The 17,533-nt window shown below is 51.4% G+C and overlaps 1 protein-coding gene and 1 non-coding gene across 3 annotated transcripts; both read left to right on the forward strand.

The window, feature by feature from the left end:
• The first annotated feature begins 5,401 nt into the window (after nt 1–5,401).
• On the forward strand, nt 5,402–5,472 carry TRNAG-CCC (transfer RNA glycine (anticodon CCC)). The gene has a single exon. It is a non-coding gene; the product is annotated as a tRNA-Gly (tRNA).
• Nucleotides 5,473–6,035: 563 nt separating this feature from the next.
• Nucleotides 6,036–17,364, forward strand: METTL26 (methyltransferase like 26). 2 transcript variants are annotated; one of them, XM_032799376.2, is made up of 6 exons: nt 6,036–6,312; nt 11,605–11,767; nt 12,886–13,012; nt 13,692–13,759; nt 15,074–15,152; nt 16,188–17,364. In XM_032799376.2, exons 1-6 carry the CDS (start codon nt 6,116–6,118, stop codon nt 16,301–16,303), a joined length of 750 nt encoding a protein of 249 aa, XP_032655267.1. In that variant the 5' UTR covers nt 6,036–6,115; the 3' UTR covers nt 16,304–17,364. The 2 variants fall into 2 exon arrangements, with proteins under 2 accessions (XP_032655267.1, XP_032655268.1); XM_032799377.2 differs by having other exon boundaries at nt 6,038–6,312; nt 12,886–12,945.
• Nucleotides 17,365–17,533: the final 169 nt, after the last annotated feature.

Raw genomic sequence — 17,533 nt, forward strand, 5'->3', positions numbered from 1 at the left:
AGCACCCCAACATTTTTTTACAATATTTGGAAAGATCATTAAGTGGTCTGTCAAGCCTCTCCATGATTTTCAAGTGGTCTGTGGAAAAATAAGTTAGACTACAGGAACAATCAAGGTATTTCACTTTATTTTCATTTACTTGCTATTACTTACAGGAGGAAGATGAAGAAAAAAAAGAATGAAAAACAGAGGCAGGGGGAGATAAGAGAGAATGTTCTTTTTCTTGGCTGGATCCCAAGGAGAAGCCCCAAAAATGAAACTGAGCACAGGACCGAGGGGGCCCCACTAACGCTAAATCCACCACTGGCTGTCACATCACCTGAGCTGGGGATACTGTCAGGGCCAGAGTACCACTAGGAAAACTAGGCAGCCACCTAGGGCACCAAGATTTGGGGGGCGCCAAAATTTTTTTTTACATTACAGTGGAGTCACATCTTATGCGGGGGATAGGTTCTAAAGTCAACGCGTAAGAGGAAAATCGCGTATAGTGAAAATTACCATAATGTACTTTATACACTAAATAGGAGTCCTCAACCTACGGCTCGCATGCCAAAGGTGGCACACAAGCTGATTTTTTTTTAATGGCAGGCTGTGGGTCCCGGCTGCCGCTGAGCCTGCTGCCGATCTGGGGTTCTGTTCACTCAGCTGGAAGTGGGCTGAGCAGGACTGGCAGTGGGCTGGCTCCTGCCAGCCGGGGTCCCAGCCACCAGCCCTGCTCAGCCTGCTGGGGTCCCAGCTGGCTCTGCTCAGCCTCCTGCTGGCCTGGGTGAACAGTCTGGGGTTCTGTTCACCCAGGGTTCCGTCCGCCGGCCTGGGGTTCCGTTCACCCATGGTCCCATCTGCCAGTCTGGGTTCCGTTCACCCAGGGTTCCATCCACCAGTCTGGGGTTCTGTTCACCCAGGGTTCTGTCCACCGGCCCGGGGTTCCGTTCACCCAGACTGGCAGGAGGCTGAGCAGAGCCAGTGGCTGGGACCGCAGCTGACAGCAGGCTGAGGTCCCAGCTGCTGCCCCCGCTCAGCCCGCTGCCAGTTGGGGTTCTGGATGCCAGCCCTTTGACAGTCAGGCTCCCAGCTACTGTCCCCCCTCAGCCTCCTGCTGGCCTGGGGTTCTGTTCACCCAGGATGTCAGGAGGCTGAGTGGATCCGGCGGCCAGGACCACAGCTGGCAGCGGACTGAGCAGGCTGAATGGGGACGGCAGCTAGGACCCCAGACTGGCAGCGGGCTGAGGGCCAGAGGGTCTCTCCCTGCACTGCCTTTTCCTGCAGGCACCGCCTCTGCACCTCCCATTGGCCACAGTTCCCAGAGACCCCCTGCCCTCCCCAGCTGCAAGGATGTACTGGCCACTTCCAGCAATGGCCTGGAACCTTCATGCCAGAGAATAGCTGCTCCCTGGCATGAAGGAGGAGCTGGGAGGGAGGGGGAGGCGTTGAGGGAGGGAGGAAAGGATGAATTGATCAGTGGGGCCTTTGGACCCACTGGTGTAACCTTGGGAACCCCTAGGGGACCCCACTTTGAGAAACGCTGACCTGACCTGGACTGCTGGCATGGAGCTGCTACCCCCTGCGGATTACCTGAAAGATACTCTGGAATGTCTCCAGCCCTTTATTCCCTTTCTGGTGGTTCTCTTTGCAGGGCCTGATGCTGAGGCCTTATCGGGGTGCTAAGCAGCACTTCTCAGGGTTACCCTTCTTCCCAGCCTGCCCAGACTTCTTCCCCTTGGCAAGGCGAGCAGGCCGTGATGCCCCCCTGAGCCTGTCAGTGCCAGCATATTCCAGAAGTCTTGAGGTCTTTCTGAGTGTAGCCTTCATTGATTTGAGATCTACCCTGGCCAGAAAGAGTGAGTCGGCAGGGGCAACGTAAGGTGCCACCTTCTCAGAACGAGGCTTCGGCAGAACAGTCCCTTCCTGCCACTCAGGAGCAGCCTGGATCTTTAAATCCCTGGTGCTGCTTTTAGAGCAGGAACAATTCTTAAACAGTGCAACCATTTGTGCTGGGAATCAAACCGCAGCCCAGCTCTCCCTAGGAACAACAAACCCTGGTTCAACAATATTCTCATTAAAGCTGTTGTCAGGATCAGGGGCCCTGCAAGCCATTATATTTCACTCCAAGGTCAGGACAGATAAACATCCCGCACATGGGAGACATGCAGCGTGCTGCAGAGGCAGAGGTTTGAGAGGTCAGGGTGGTCGCACAGTGGGTGTGTTAGAAGAGAGAATCCAACCTTTTCCACTTGGCCACACACCTAGGCCCTCTAGGGGGGAAGCCGTACAGAATGTCAGATGCTATAGAGCAGTGGTTCTCAAACTTTTGTACTGGTGACTCCTCTCACACAGCAAGCCTCTAAGTGCAACCCCCTCCCTTATAAATTAAAAACACTTTTTAGTATATTTAACATCATTATAAATGCTGGAAGCAAAGCAGGGTTTGGGGTGGAGGCTGACAGCTCACGACACCCTATGTAATAACCTCACGACTCCCTCAGGAGTCCTGACCCACAGTTTGAGAACCCCTGCTACAGAGGTCTGCTCCCTGACAGCCTTTCCATTGTCTCCAATGGGTTTTACATTGGGGTCTTCTTGCTTAGGTTAGCTAGAACCTACTGCAGGGCCATCATGCAAACTAAACTCTGACCAGCACTCCTTTCACACACTGCTCCCAGCACATGTCCTGCAGTGATGCCAGATGCCTTCTGAGCAGCTGCCCATTATGGGGATCACTTTACTATTCCAGTTTATTATGCTGGTCTGTTAAAAAGCATATGTCATGTTTTCCACTCATCTCTGGAGACACCCTCCTCAAAGCTGTAGTCCTGCCAGTGCCACTGTTGCAAGGTCAACCCCTCACTCAAGCCAGCAGAAAGCATTCTGGGTAAAAAAACCCACACCTCTCCCAGAATGCACTCTGCTCTGCCCAAGTGCCTACCACAGCACTACAAATGCAAAGGAAAAGCTGAACTAAGGAAAGGTTTGCATCCTCTCTCATCCCCTCTGTCTAATCCACTAATTTCTCTGCACATTATCGATAGTAAAGTATTGTTGTTCCTTTAGGCTACAGTGTTAGCAAGTATTGAGGGCCTTGCAGGGTTGTTTCCATTACAGTTAGTGTGAGAAAATGATGACACAAGGCAGGTATAATTTTGATGGAGTCTTGTTTATTTACAAAGAATGTCCACAACATCCTGTTTCCCTGAACACAGTAGAAACAAAAAGCAGCAGGCAGTTTCTTTGTCCAGAAATCTTCAGGTCTGCCCTCCAGCGAACCCTGTGCCCAAGAAGCCCTCTGCTTCTTCTCAGGGTCACACTCACAACTGCTTCTCCTGGCTTTCGGCATCCAATGCACACAGCCTGCAACCCCAGTTAGTCTAGCTGGGTTAGCTCTGGCCTGCCATGAGGCTTAGTGCCATGGGTAGCTACCACCAAAGTCTGCAGCTATCTTTGCTATATAACAGGGTTTGATTGTTCCTTCTGCCAAACTTGAAAGAGGGGGTGGCACCCACTGCTTTTAACAGGTTCTGTGATTGTCTCTGGAACCAAGACTCACCCACTGGCAGGCAGCCATTAGCACCTTTCGGCATAACAGTACTAAATTGAGCTGGCCAGATGCCTCAGATATATTGTCAAAAGCCTAAAACTTCAAATGATCATGGAAGGACTTGGTGCTATTGACAAGCACAGGGCATATGAAACAGAGGGTCGATGGGAAAGGAGCAAAGAGGATGATGGTCCCTCACCCACCAATGTCAAATGTTCTCATCCTATGTTCTCAGTGAAAAGAAATAAGTATTGGCTTCCATTTTCTCATGTGCAGCAGAAAGTTAATTACACAGAGGTACTTAAGATCACTCAGTTAGCTTAACATGCCAGTGTTCCTCATTTAAATAACAGCATATATAGCAGTTAGACCAGAACAAAGGAGAAGAGGATAGTTTGTTTCTGAGCTCAGGTGTTTCTATCTACCGTAAGCCTTGAGGGCAGCTAGCCACCTCCCTGAAGCAAATATTGTGAAATTATTACTTTAATATAATTAATTTGTAATAAATATGCAGAAAAGAAAGAAATATTCAGGTTCAGAAAAGAGCTACCGGAATGAATCAAGGTCTGAAAAACCTCAACTAAAGACTAAATCCATTTAGTTTCTTGAAGAGATGGTTAAGAAGTGGCTTGATCATGGCTGACAAGTACCTATGTGGGGTAGAGATTTCTCATAGTGGAAGGGGGAAAAAGCATAACAAGGCCTAGTTGTTAGAACCTGAAGCTGGACAAATTCAGGCTAGAAGTAAAATGCAGGTTGTTAACAGTATGGATAATTAACTATTGGGACAACGTAGCTGGGGATGGTGGATTCAGTCGTTAAATCAATCTCACTTGCAGTCTTTAAATCAAAACTGGATGGCTTTATAAAAGATACGTTCGATCTGAAACAGCTGTTATGAGCTTCAGGCAAAAATTACTGTAGTGGGCAAGATTCACTAACTGTGCTATGCAAGAAGTCAGCCTAGATTATCGCAATGGTCCCTGCTGGCCACTGAATCTATGAAATATGAATGAAATATTGATTTAATCATACTGCATATTGAGGCAGTGAGATGTTTATACTTAGCCACTTAGCTCACAGTGCATTTCCCAATGTATCAAACGCGTCAGTTACAGACAACAAACAGTTCCACCTTAAATTGTTCATTCTAAGCGACATTGCATTTTTTCTCCCTGACCGTTAAAAGTTCTGTGAAACTTTTGGTAAATGCTCTGCTGTAGCCATCTAGAATTCCTTCTCTCTCACCCTGGGGAGAGCAGCATACTCAGCACTGGGTGGTACGGCCCTGCACCCTAGAGATGGCTGCATTTTAAGGGCAGGCTTTCTATATAACATAGTCTTTGGGATCCTGCAGGATGAATGGTGCTGTAGAAATGTAGGATATTGTATTATCAATCATGTTATTCTTCTATTAATCATTAATTATTATTGTTCCCTAGTCATTATTTCTCCATTACGAAAGACTAAAAGGCACAGAGTCGCTGCTGATTGTATTTGCAATTAAGCACATGAAATTTTTGTTTAAAATGGGCCTTTTCCCCTATGCAAGGCATTTGAATTGAGGGGAGGCAGTGACTCTGGAGCTAGTATGATGGCTTAAAGATCGCCACGAAATTCAAATCCAAAGAGCTGCAAAACGTGCCTAGTGGCAGAACTGCACACGGACAGGTGAGCAGCGGCTGCAAGCAGGTAACTACCTGTGTAAGCCCCAGGGCGCCCTCTCACGTCTGTATTTTCCTACAGCAAGGGCCTGGCTATCGCGCTGCTAATCCTCGCTAGCCCAGCAGAACAGTGTTACGGTCAACCCGTAGGTGGCGCTGCACGGCGCAGTGTGATGAGCTCTGCCGGAGGAAAACGTCCCAACTCGCGCCGCTGGTGTAGTGGTATCATGCAAGATTCCCATTCTTGCGACCCGGGTTCGATTCCCGGGCGGCGCAGAGAAGTTTTTTCTTCTCGGAAGCCACTCCCGTTCTTTTCAACGTCTCTGGAGTGCCTAGAATCCTACTCATCGGCTACACCCTTCGGGCTTCTCTTTAACCTGTCCCCCTTTGAGCCCCCCTTTTATTTGCCTGTACCCCTGTTGCCAGCCACCAGCAACACGGGGGGAGGGAGGCTGCAGAGGACATTGCCCCCTTCTCTGCTCCTTGTGGGGCATGATCCCCTTTTTCCTTTGTGAGTTGTCATTTCAAGCAAGGGCTGGAGGGTTTGGGAGCTCCCCTTGCAGACCAGTAGTGGGGCAGGATTATGCCCCTCCCCTAGGGGGCATTTGCACTAAAACTCCCCTCCCAACCATACCCTCCCATCATCTCCTCATGAGAAATTGGCTGCGGTCACTTTAAAGCGGGGGGCGGGACGGGGAACCAGGTTGAACTGGTGCATTCTGGGATTTCTAGTCTTCTTGCTCTGATCTTGCCGCTACCTTCCCTGGGCTGTCGCATTCGCCGGGACTACAGCTCCCAGCATGCCCTGCGCACCCCGGACGGCTCTGGTTCTGGGCTCCGCCGGCGAGGTGTGGCGCAGAGGAGCTTTGCCGGCACTGGGGCTGCGGCGGTACCGGCTCCCAGGGTCCGTCCCTGCAGCATGATCGTGGCAGCGGCGGCGGAGCGGAACAAGGAGCCCATCCTGCGGGTGCTGCGGGACTACGTGAGCCCCGGCGCGGCCGAGGTGCGGCTGCTGGAGGTGGCGTCGGGCTCGGGGCAGCACGCGGTGCATTGCGCCCGGGCGCTGCCCAACTTGCTCTGGCAGCCCTCCGACGTGGAGCCCAAGTGTCTCGAGAGGTGAGAGCGAGCTGCTGGCGGGACCCGCCGCCGGGGAGATCGGGGGGGACCTCCCAGGTGTGGGTGTCACGGGGCCTGGCCCGGGCGTGGGTGTCACACCGACATCCAGTGCGGGTCTGTGGAGTTGGTGGCAGGGTTGCTCACGTGACAACTTTGTCAGTCCATTCCTGTGGATTTCTGGTCTGATCCAGGCGTAATTGCATCCAGAAACCCTGCTCCGGGTGTCCCTTCGCTTGGCAGTAGAGGAGGTGGTTATTGGAGCTGGGCTTCTTGTCTGATTTAAAGTTTTTTATTGTTGTTTTACCGTTTGCATTTTGAGTAACTCATCCCCTTCACGAGGATGTGCTTCATAAGGAAACGAATCTCCACCAACCCCAGAAACGAGTCAGGAAGATTTCTGGGCATTGCTCAGACTTCAGTTCCAAATCAGAACAATAGAATATATTTCAAACTGCTTGCAGTCAAAATCCCCATCCCATTCACAATCTTCACAGATCAATCCCAATAAATGTAACTAATTACATCGAGAGAGGTTTAGCCCAGTGGTCAGAACACATCTGGGAGCCAGGAGCTCCTAGGTCTGCAATGGCAGGCAAGTCCCTTGAGTTAAGGTTTTCAAAAGCTGCCACTGTTTTTTGCCTACCTGGACTGAGAAACCCTCAGCCTGTTTTATAACCCAAAATCTGTGGCCACTTAACCAAAAAAAGTTGATATCAATCTTGTTGTCCCATTTTCCCATCTGTAAAATGGGGGTCTACTTACTGATGTCTCACGGGTGTTCTGAAGTGTCATGAGATGAAGCTTGCAAAGTGCACCGGTTATGAAAAAAGCCAAATGTTCTCATATTAGTGGGAGATGGACCCTGATTTCCCCGTGATTGTTACCTTAATAACAATACTAGAGTAACAAAGTGCACTTGCAAACAATAACTTGTTACACTGTATTAAGCAGAAAATTGCATCATTCCCCCCACTCCCAGGGTCATTGCATTGCAACTATGGCTAGGGTGAACAGCAGGCTCCGCTGGGGTGGCTTTGACCTTGTTACTCCTGAGCATTGCACCTTCTACTTTTTAATGAGTGCTCTCCTTGCTCAGTGGAGTGGGGAGTCTGATGAAAATGTGCTGCCAGGCTGTGTGAAGATCTGGTTGGAACCCACCTGTTACCACTGCATAGTTTGAGGAGTGTAGTCTGATAGCTAGCACACTGGGCTGGGATTTAGGAGATCTGGGTGCTGTTCCTGACTCTGCCCCTGGTCTCATGGGTGACCTTGGGCAAATCACTTCACCCACCTGTGGCTTAGTTTCCCCATTTGTAAAATGGGAATAATGAATTAAGGTCCAATCAGAGTAGAGCGGAAGAGTTACTTCTTGTATCTTGCTTACAGCAGTCCTGCTAATACATCACAGGACATGTCTGGCTTTTGTGAAGTAATGTTACACTGTTGACTCATAGTTAGCTTGTGATCCACTATGGCCCCCAGATCCCTTTCCTATTTATATCCAGGGAAAAGAATCTATGTTTGAAAATGCACTATAGGAAATTATTTCTCTTCACCATTTTACCAAACCTCCTCTGAAACCCTTAACACACCATCCCTCTCATCAGCACTGGGTGTCAGTTTAAAAGTGCACATCTTGAAGCCTATGCATGGAATTTGGCCATTTTGAATGTCTTGGTACTGGTTTAAACTCTCCCCTCGTTTCGAGCCAGCCTGCTCTTGATTGAAATTCCGAGTCTGTCAGAATTGGAGTTACCAGGCTTCGAAGCCTCCAGGTTGCCATGGTTGCGATGGGAAATTTGCATGCTCCTCTTTGGTCTGTGCCCTCTTGTCTAGACAGTCTCAGCCTGGTGACTGGTTTTGGCAGTTGCAGTGCCTGTGCTGGAACAGCCACTTGGGGAACAGAGGGACACTGCTGTGTCTCCCTGCTACTGGCATCAGACCAAGCACAGAGCTGAGTCCGTTCAGGATTGGCTTTCCCGCTGCTTTTGTGGCACAGTGCCTCGTTGCTGTGAATCAGTGGCTGGAAGGCCCGTGTCCGGGCTGTCAGAGCGTGCGAGGCTAGGGTCTCTTGTGTATTTGTAACCTGCAATGTGGGGGGTTTGTGTCATACCTTCCCGGGCCTGGCAGTAAAAGGCAGAGACACAGAAGACTGGATTCACCATCGCCCTGCATCTGTTGCAGGGTTGTTATGTTCAAAGGGAATATACCCCCGCTTCTCTCACAAGACATTGGATTGCCTCCTCCGATTTTTGCAGGTCTCTGTCTTCTGCTTTGTGCCCCCGAGCCCAGCGTTGCAAGATATCGCAGAATCACACTGAATGCTCTGTATGCCAGTTCAGCTCCACCCCACCTCTCGTTTTTCTGAAGTCCTGTCCCTGGCCTCAAATCGCCATTTGCACTAATGCAAAGTGGATGTAAATTATCTGATATAAATGAAGACACTGGGGATGGGGCAGGGCGGTGGCCAATCAGAACCTTAGGGTGTAAAACTGTCAAAGTCCTTCATACCTCATTGGCTGAGCAGGGGTATTGGGAGGGACAGAGTGGAAAATGGGCATTATGTTGACAGGCAGGTAGGTCATCCCTGTGGCCACCCACTGACATGGTCAGCCCAGCAGGCTCCTTGGCTTTTGTTTTAAATCCCTCTCCCTGCTCCAATGTGTTCCTGTATGTCAGCACAAAGCACTGGGCTTCCCTGTACCCTCCCAGAATGGTCTATAACAAAGACACTCTTGGAGTTAAAGGCCTGGCTTGGGAAGAAGGGCTTTGCCACAAGCTCCCCTTGGGTCCTGGCAGTTGTCACTTAATCTCTCTGTGTCCCTTCTGTAAGATAAGGACAGGAATCGTTCTTCTATCAGTCATCTCTATTTAGACTGTAAACTCTTTGTTGCTATGGTGTGTGTACAGCACTTGGCACAATTGGCCCTCAACCTTGATCAGGCCCTCAAGGTGCTGTTATACTACAAATAAGATTGACTGTGATACTCAAGTCCCTTGTGTGGCTGTTCTGTCTACCCCGATGCAGAGGGCTGGGATGTGTTCCCATTTAAAAGGTGATCTAGCAAGTGATGGTCTAAAATTGACTGCTCCTAGTGTCTATTCCATGAGCTAAATCGCTGGCTATGGCTATGCATTTCTTCACGGTTTGGTAAACGTCTCCTCTAAAGAGGACCCCTCTCCTGCTGTCAGAGGACAGCTAATGTGCTCATCTTGAGAGCCTCTAGGTTTGCCGCATAAAAAGCTGAGATTGGCGTGTATTCAGCAGTAGCCCCTTGATTCTGGAATTTGCCTCTTCCCCCTTGTTCTGGCTGGCCTGACCCTAACTTTCCAAGCATGGTGTTGCAAGGCTATTGTATTCGTTCAGACTTCTGATGACTGGGTTATTTCTCTTTTCTTTTTAAAGGTTCTCCCCAGGGTGGATTTGATTTAAATCACTAGTCAGGAAGACTCAATTTAATCATGGATTTCTCCATAAAAGTGCATTCTTGTTGGTTGGTATAACCTTAATACATATTCTTCACAACTCAGAGATGGATGTAGGTTTCATTTTTAGAAAGTACACACTATACATTTTTAAAGTGATTTTTTTTTAAAAACTTTTTGGATTAGTTTTACAGCTATATCAGAAAATGAATGATTGTTTGGTTATTTCATTTACCAAAGGTAATTGAAGCAGATAGTTCACCCCCCAATGACTTCATAAATATCTCCAATTCGACAGGTTAATCATTAATACTTGGAGGATTTTCTTGCCATGCTGTATTAGGAGGAAAACATCACCAGACAGTTAAATTGTTTTATTTAACCAAAACAACGGTATGTATTCTGGATTTTTTTTCTTCAACAGCAAACATATAATATTTTAACAAAACAAGCATATGAAATTTTTGAATTTAGTTGAACATTCAAGTTTTTTAAAATCAGGTTTGTTTTTGTTAAAATTGTTTTTAACTAAAATAGTTAAAAGAACTATTAAAAAAAAATTAAATCAACTGTCAGCCTGATCCTCATGAGAAACTTAAAATATTGGCTTCTGCAGCTAACTCAGTCGTCTTCACTTTCATTTTCCTGATTGTTCATAATCTGGAAAAGAACAACAAACTTTCCTGCTTTTTCAGGTCTCAAACGATTTCTCAGTTTGGACTGAATTACTCCAAAGGAAGAAAATATTCTTTCTACACTGGCAGAAGAATCTACTGCTTTTAAAAATGAGATTATCACTTAAACAGTCTCTGAATTCAAGTGCTTAGGTGACTTCCACCATTTCACTGGTGTGACTTTCTTTAAAACATCATCAGCAAACACATATTTCTTGAATGGTTCACCCTTAGCTCTGGAGTTTGTTATAGCTGGCATTATGGAGGGATGATTGCTGGATGTCCATGTCATAGACAACTCCTCTTCTTCAGCAGTTAAGGTTTGACCTGATACCAAGTATTGAGAATATTTGCAAGAAAATGAGCTGGAGAGAGTGCTTGTCCCATTCGTTTTTTTAATGCTTGTAATTTAACTCTGTCATTGGATATTTCTCTTTTTAAGATCTCACTCAGTTCCTTCCGAATTTCAACAGCATCAGCATTAAAACAGCTGTTTCCCTGCATTTTGTTCAAGGCTAAAGAAATAGGCTTCAGGGTAGTCAGCATGTGTTCAACATTTCTCTGACTACAGAGAAGGGAGAGAGAGAGAGTGTGTCTGGTCTGCATCTTAATAACAATGCCTATGAGAGGAGACAGCTGGGGAAGTGAGGCCTGTTTTCCTAGTCAATGGCAGGAAGGGAATTCCATGCTGGGGAAAGGAGTCCTGGAGTGCAAAGGTCTCTAATTATCCGACCAGCTCCAGCCCCTGCGTGAGAACTCCTTGCTGAGCTGCAGGGTTGCTTCCCCAGTGACACAGAGGTTAGGGGTGGGATTTGCATTTGCAGAAGCACTCGGGTTTGGCCCAGCTTTGTTCCCCTGACTCCAGTGCTGGCCCTGGCCCAACCCCCATCATCCCAGCTAGGGCTAGCTGACTCTCTCCTCAGTCAGTGATTTAGATGGTGAGCTCCATGGGGCTGTCTCTTTCAGTGTGTCTGTACAGCATTAGCACTGTGGGGCCCGGGAAGCTCAGTCACTGCTGTAATAGTGCTGATGGCAGTCCTGGGTTAGAGTGCCCCCTGCTGGATGAGAGAAGGCAGGCGCTCCCCTGGAGCAGGAGTGGTGTGTGCTGGTTCTGTGGCTGGGAACCGGTACTTATGCAGTGCTTGGGTCTGGCATGCCCATCAAGCAGGCGTTCTCCCTTCTCCCTCCGCAGCATCTCTGCGTTCATTGCAGCACTGAAAGTCAGGAACGTGAGGCCGCCAATTTTCCTGGACTCGTCCCAGAGCTGGGAGACATGGGGTGGCGTGAGGCCCAACACGCTGGATCTCATTGTCAACATCAACATGATGCACATCTCTGAGATGAGGTGCACTGAGGTGAGAGCCCTTCACTTTGCCTGGGGCTATAGGAATTCCCTGGACCCCGTTGGGCTGGGCAGATGAGGGTTGGGCTGGGCTCTGCCCACAGAATATAGTCATATTCTAGCTGCCTGGCATCTCAGCTGGCCTTGCCTGAATCTTAGCCTTGGGCAACCAATATTCCAAAGAGCTGTGGTGCCATCTAGTGGAATATAGATGCTTATTCCCCGATTGTACCCCTGATATTGTCCCTTCTAAAGCATCTTCCCATCCTAGATCCCAGAGCACTTTACAGACATTGATGAACTCAGTCTCACTAAGCCTGGGGGCAGGGCAGTGCTTTTATCCCCATTGGACAGATGGGGAAACTGAATTATGTGGCATTTGACGTAACCTGCCTTTGGTCCTCACTCTCAGTCCCGTGCGTTTGATTCCAAGCCCATCCTTGGGGGACAAATCTTAGACTCTTGCCCATTGGTTAATCCTCACGTTTGCTCACAACATCCCCAGGGTGTATGCAGGATCCCATAGTAGAATGAGAGCGAAAGAGCTTGAACTGATTCTAGATATCCCTACCCCCTTGTGGCCCCACGATCTCAGATCGTGTGTGTTCACAAATGGGCTGGGATGGAGCACGCAATATGTATCAGCAAACAAGCTGAGAATCCCTTCTCTCAGATGCTTGGACCAGACGGGACAGGTGGAGCCATTTTTATTTTTTTATTTTTTGGTTTAGAGTGCCCCCTGCTGGATGAGAGAAGGCAGGCGCTCCCCTGGAGCAGGAGTGGTGTGTGCTGGTTCTGTGGCTGGGAACCGGTACTTGTGCAGTGCTTGGGTCTGGCATGCCCATCAAGCAGGCGTTCTCCCTTCTCCCTCCGCAGCTTCCCTCCCTCCTTCATAAGTGTGTGAGGGCCCCTTGTGCCACCCTGGGAATACTGGAGCTGGCCCACACCCAGAGTCACGTGCTGGGACGCTGAGGGGCAGGGGGGAGGAACATGATCAGCCATGGAAATGAGGGAAAAGGTGGTCACTGCCTCTGGTGGGTGCTGGGAGGGGCCCGGCCATTGCACACTTGGCAGACACCCAGTTTCTTGTGCCGGGGGGCTCCACCCTTTACTGAGTTTCTGTTTCCCCAGGGTTTGTTCAAAGGAGCAGGGAAACTGCTGAAACCCAAAGCTGTTCTGATCACCTATGGGGTAAGCAATGGCCCTTCGATGGGCTCAGCCCAGCTGGGCTTGGACGCTCTGTGTGCCTGCAGTCCAGGCAGGTGTTAGAGCCCCAAAGGGTGGGTGGCGTGAGCGCAGCGGGTGCTGTGTGTCTGGGTCAGGGGGCGAGTCTGTTTGTTAGCTGTGCACTGCCAGTGAGGGGTTAAGCTAGAGCCACCGGGGGCTGGATTGGCACGCTGGGTGCTGAGCACTTCAGTGTGTGCCAAGCCCTGGGCAGCCTCCCTTTCTGGCCCAGGTACTCCAGCACAGGTGGCCCTGCTCACAGTTTCTGCTTTCTGATTTGTACGTCTGATGGCTCCCGCAAGGTTTTACACACATGTCCTAGGTGGAACACAAGCTTCCCGGCTGCTTAGGACATGAACGCTCTGCCTCCATCCCCCCATCTCAGGAACTTGTCTCTTGTGTGAGCACAATCCCTATCATCCTCCCCCCCTTATGTAGATACCTGGGGTGCAGTCTGGCGGGCAGTGCTTCACCCATACCGTACCCTATTGGCCTGGGTGGTTCATGGGTCCAGGTCTGTCTGCTGACCTTGGTGTGTTTCCATCTCAGCTCTTTGATTTCTCCCCTGCGCTGTTTAGGAATTGGGGAGTGAGGTGGTGGCTGGGCCCAAGCCTGACCCATTGGGAAATTGCGCCCGATCTGTGGCATCTGGGATGCTGGTGCATGCCTTGAGTTGGCTCTGTAATGAATCCCTTTACATCCCTTCCCCTCAGCCCTACGCCATCAACGGACGGATCAGCCCGCAGAGCAATGTAGACTTCGACTGCTGCCTGAGGCAGAGGTAGGAGAGCCTGGCTCGGGTGTTGGGAGGGAGAGGAGGCTGGGCCAAGGGGATCTAATGACCCAGATGCCCTGTGGCCACAGGGGCGGTGCTCTCTGACACTGACGGGGACCCAGCCCCAGCAGGCATCTGCAAAGATCTAGGTCCCAGTTGCTTGGGAAGTGGGGCAGGGTTGGAGGAGGGTGCAAATCGGCAGAGTGTATGTTTCCTCCCCTCTTCCCTGCACCCCCCAGTCTGTGGAGCCACAGCTTCCTTCTGCATGGAAAAGCGGGGGTGGGGAGTGAGAGGAGCTAGGCAATATGCCCTCTCTTGTGGCCTGGAGCAGTTACCACTGCTCTCTGCTGCTGCGTGCAGCCTAGCCCTACTCCTCAGGGTGCAACCCCCCCGCCCAGGGTCAGAGGAGCTGAGGGAGGGACAGGCAGGAGACCCCATGGTGCACCCGGCCAGACGCATGCAGATTCCCACAAGCTGACTCAGGCCCCAGGGCATTGGTAGAGGTGGGGTCCGTGGGGGCTGAGGAGCTATGGGGACCAGTAACAGGCTCAGCAGCTGTTTACCCCCAGTTGGCAGTTTGAATCCTGCCCAGGCTCGGAACGTGCAGTTGTTGGTACTAGCAGGTGCAGTTTCTGCTGCAGGATGGTGCGGTGGATCTTCCCCAAGGGCCATGGCTGCGTCTCACCTCAATGGTGGGTAGTATTGGTCAGCAGAGAGGCCACAGCAAGACGGGCCATGCAAACCGAACTCCCATAGAGGGTAGCGCACCTAGGCAGGGTTGGGGTTTGCCCTGCGTCTGCTCAATGCTCAGTCCTGGGGACTGTCAGTCCAGGGCCTTCCACCAGCTTAGACCCAGCCATTCCCCTGCCCCACCCCCAGTCTGTTGTGCAGCTGGGTCTCCACCCCCAAAGGGAAGGCTGCTTCCCTGGGTGGGCCCACTGCACCCCCACATTTCACAGGGCATGGCCTTGCGCTGTCATAGGCAGCATGCTGCATCTTGGCTGGTTTTGTCCTCGAGCCTTTGAGTCTGCTCCAGCCGTTCATTGACTGAGTGGCTGAAAACATTACCCACAATACTCCTCTCCCAGTGTTCATCCAGCCGCCACACCACAGCTGGTGCACTCTGGGGGCAACCCTAGTCCTGGGCAAGAACCCCAGACAGGATCTCTGAGGGCAGTTGGATCCCCGGGGCTGCCTCTGTCCTAGCCCCCTTTGTGGGGGAGGGGCTGCCTCTGAACCCCAGAGTCCGAGAGCCCTCAGCACCATGGGGGCCTGTGGCCATGTGGCGGGAATGACATGTTTGGTGTCTCTCTTTGGCAGAAATCCGGCATGGGGCCTTCGGGACACGGCTCTGCTGCAGCAGCTGGCCGAGGCCAACGGGCTGTGTCTGGAGAGGATGGTGGGTGCCCAGATCTGCACTGCACTGGATTCCCATATACCAAGAGGGCGCATGCCTGTCTTGGAGCCTGAGTGAGAGCCCAACAGGGGCCTGGGATCCCACATACAGGGGGATATTGCTAGGAGCGTGGGATTGTCCACTCTTCAAAGCACACCATCAGAGCGCGATTGTCCACGCTTCAAAGCTCTGCCAGAACTGGGCAGATCGGGCCCTGCTTTACAGCTTGGCCTAAGGTGGCACTTCTAACACTGGGAACAGGCCCGGCTCCTGGGACGGGATTAGAGCCCAGGACCAGGCAGCACTGCAATAGGCGCGCCACCGGCACTGGTGTCTGCAGATAGTTCCTTCCCACAGCCAGTTGTGTTCTCTGGCCCCTCACTTCATAGCTGTGTGGGGGAAGCACCATTCCTTCTCTGCAGCAGCAGAAGCCTGAGTCCGTTCTCTTTTGGGCCCTGGGGTGCAAGGAAATGATATGAACCAGGTCCACCCGCAGTGCTCCCCCTCCCCGATAGCAGAATTTGGTTGGTGATGACTGATGGAGGGCTGGCCTCTCTCCAGTGCATTTATGGGTGTAGCAGAGGTCTGGTTTGATTTGATCATAGGAGAGGCTAGGGCCAGAGCAACTGTGAGCTCCCCCAGCATCCAATGTGCCCACATCATTTCCTGCCTCTGAGTATCCTCCTGCGCCTCCTGCTAGAGAGGCTGGGGCGGGTGTAGCTGGGTGCTCCCCCTGCACTCCCTCCAGCGCCTCCTGCTGGATAGACTGGGGTTGGTGTAGCTGGGTACTCCCCCTGCACTCCCTGCAGTGCTTCCTGTTGGAGAGGCTGGGGCTGGCGTAGCTGGGAGCTCCCCCTGCACTTCCTTCAGCGCCTCCTGCTGGAGAGGCTGGGGCTGGAGTCTTCCCCTTTCCCTCTCCCAAGCATTGATGGCCTTTGGTGCTCTAGGGCTTGTACACAGCGAGCTGGAGCCAGGCTGCCTGGCAAACAGGCCTCTTGGTGCCGCCGCAGAGCTCTAACTCTGGCTTTGTGCCTCTAGGTGGACATGCCCGCGAACAACAAGTGTCTCATTTTCCGCAAGCAGTGACCTGCAGAGCCCACCCCAGGGGCCAGCTGCCTGCTGAACTGCACCCCGTGGCTTTTCAGTGTCCATAGCACTCTGTGGGTCTTTTCGTGGAGCCGCCCTGCCGGAGACGCACCGCCAGGATTGATACTGACTGACTTTAGGTGGATGTTGCTGCTAATGTGCAGTGGAGGGGCTGTATTGTATGTAGCTTGTGTTCCTGCTTCCCAAAGCCTCCAAAGATGAGGCCACAAAACCAGGGTCTCTATTGCAAGCTCACCTGCGCTGCTTGCTTCTACCTACCTGAGCTGATCAGGTCTTGGCAGCCTACGGTGGCCTATTGTCATGTCCCAAGGGGTGAGGGGACCGGCTGAGGAATAAGCCACCCAAGTGGATACACAGCTTGGGTCACCTCTTCCACTGGAATGTAGCCTCTGCAGTCGAGCCAGGTCTACCCGTCTCTCTTGGTGACTGTTCCACAGCCCCCATGGGCCTCTGCCTCATTTTAGTTACACTTCTGTAGCTCTTTATTTTTCTCTGCTCAAACCGAATGTTCCCTGAGCTCGAAAACCAGCAGTGCCATTTGGCTACCTACTAAGTGGCTTGGTATCAGGAGCTGAGCACCCACGGCTCCTATTGACTTGAGCAGGTGCAAGAGCCTCTGACCCCACACCAGCTTATTTAGGGGCCTCACCTCAGGTACACTGGTCCTGACAGACTGGCCCGAGGAGCACGAAACAACCCGCAGGCCGGCTCACTGGCCAGTCTGAATGCCTTCCACCCTCCCCCCACGTGCCCCCGCTTTGTGAGCAATCCCAGGCTAGGCTGCCAAGGAGGTAATGTGAACGGGGACTAAAATATAGGGGTGGAAGTTTGCCAAAGTGCCAGATTTAGGGGTATAGGTCCTCTCACTGTTTGAAGGGAATTTGGCTCCTAAATCACATGGGCACTGGAGACTCTCACGCTAGCTACTGTACTAAAAAAAAAAAAAATCCTGCATGGTTGCTATAGGCTATGAGGGGCTCCCTCTAGCGGCATGAGTGTGGCACGGCATTGATTTGGGTTTCAGGCGGGCAGGACCAGTTCCTCCAAGGAGGCTGCTGCACTGGATCATGTGGCCTTTGGCACAATAAAGAAGTTGCTTTTGCTGGTATCTGTGTGAGGTTGGCTAGAGTGTGTTTCTGCAGCCCAGGTCTAACGTGGGGCTTTGTTTTCCAAGAGGGGGGGCACGTCCCCTAGCTGCAGCCACCCTCCCTGCCCCCCCATGCCATGGCAAGCGTTCAGGGAGTGTAACCCCCCCAGGGCTGGCAAAGCATTTGACT

The sequence above is a fragment of the Chelonoidis abingdonii genome, chromosome 9 (assembly GCF_003597395.2).
Source record: "Chelonoidis abingdonii isolate Lonesome George chromosome 9, CheloAbing_2.0, whole genome shotgun sequence".
Classification (NCBI taxonomy): Eukaryota; Metazoa; Chordata; order Testudines; family Testudinidae; genus Chelonoidis; species Chelonoidis abingdonii.

Coding starts and splice junctions, on each gene's coding strand:
- METTL26 (XM_032799376.2), top strand. CDS start 6,116: ATGATCGTGGCAGCGGCGGCGGAGCGGAACAAGGAGCCCATCCTGCGG. Junction 6,313..11,604: donor GAGCCCAAGTGTCTCGAGAG/GTGAGAGCGAGC, acceptor CTCCCTCCGCAG/CATCTCTGCGTTCATTGCAG. Junction 13,760..15,073: donor GACTGCTGCCTGAGGCAGAG/GTAGGAGAGCCT, acceptor TCTCTTTGGCAG/AAATCCGGCATGGGGCCTTC.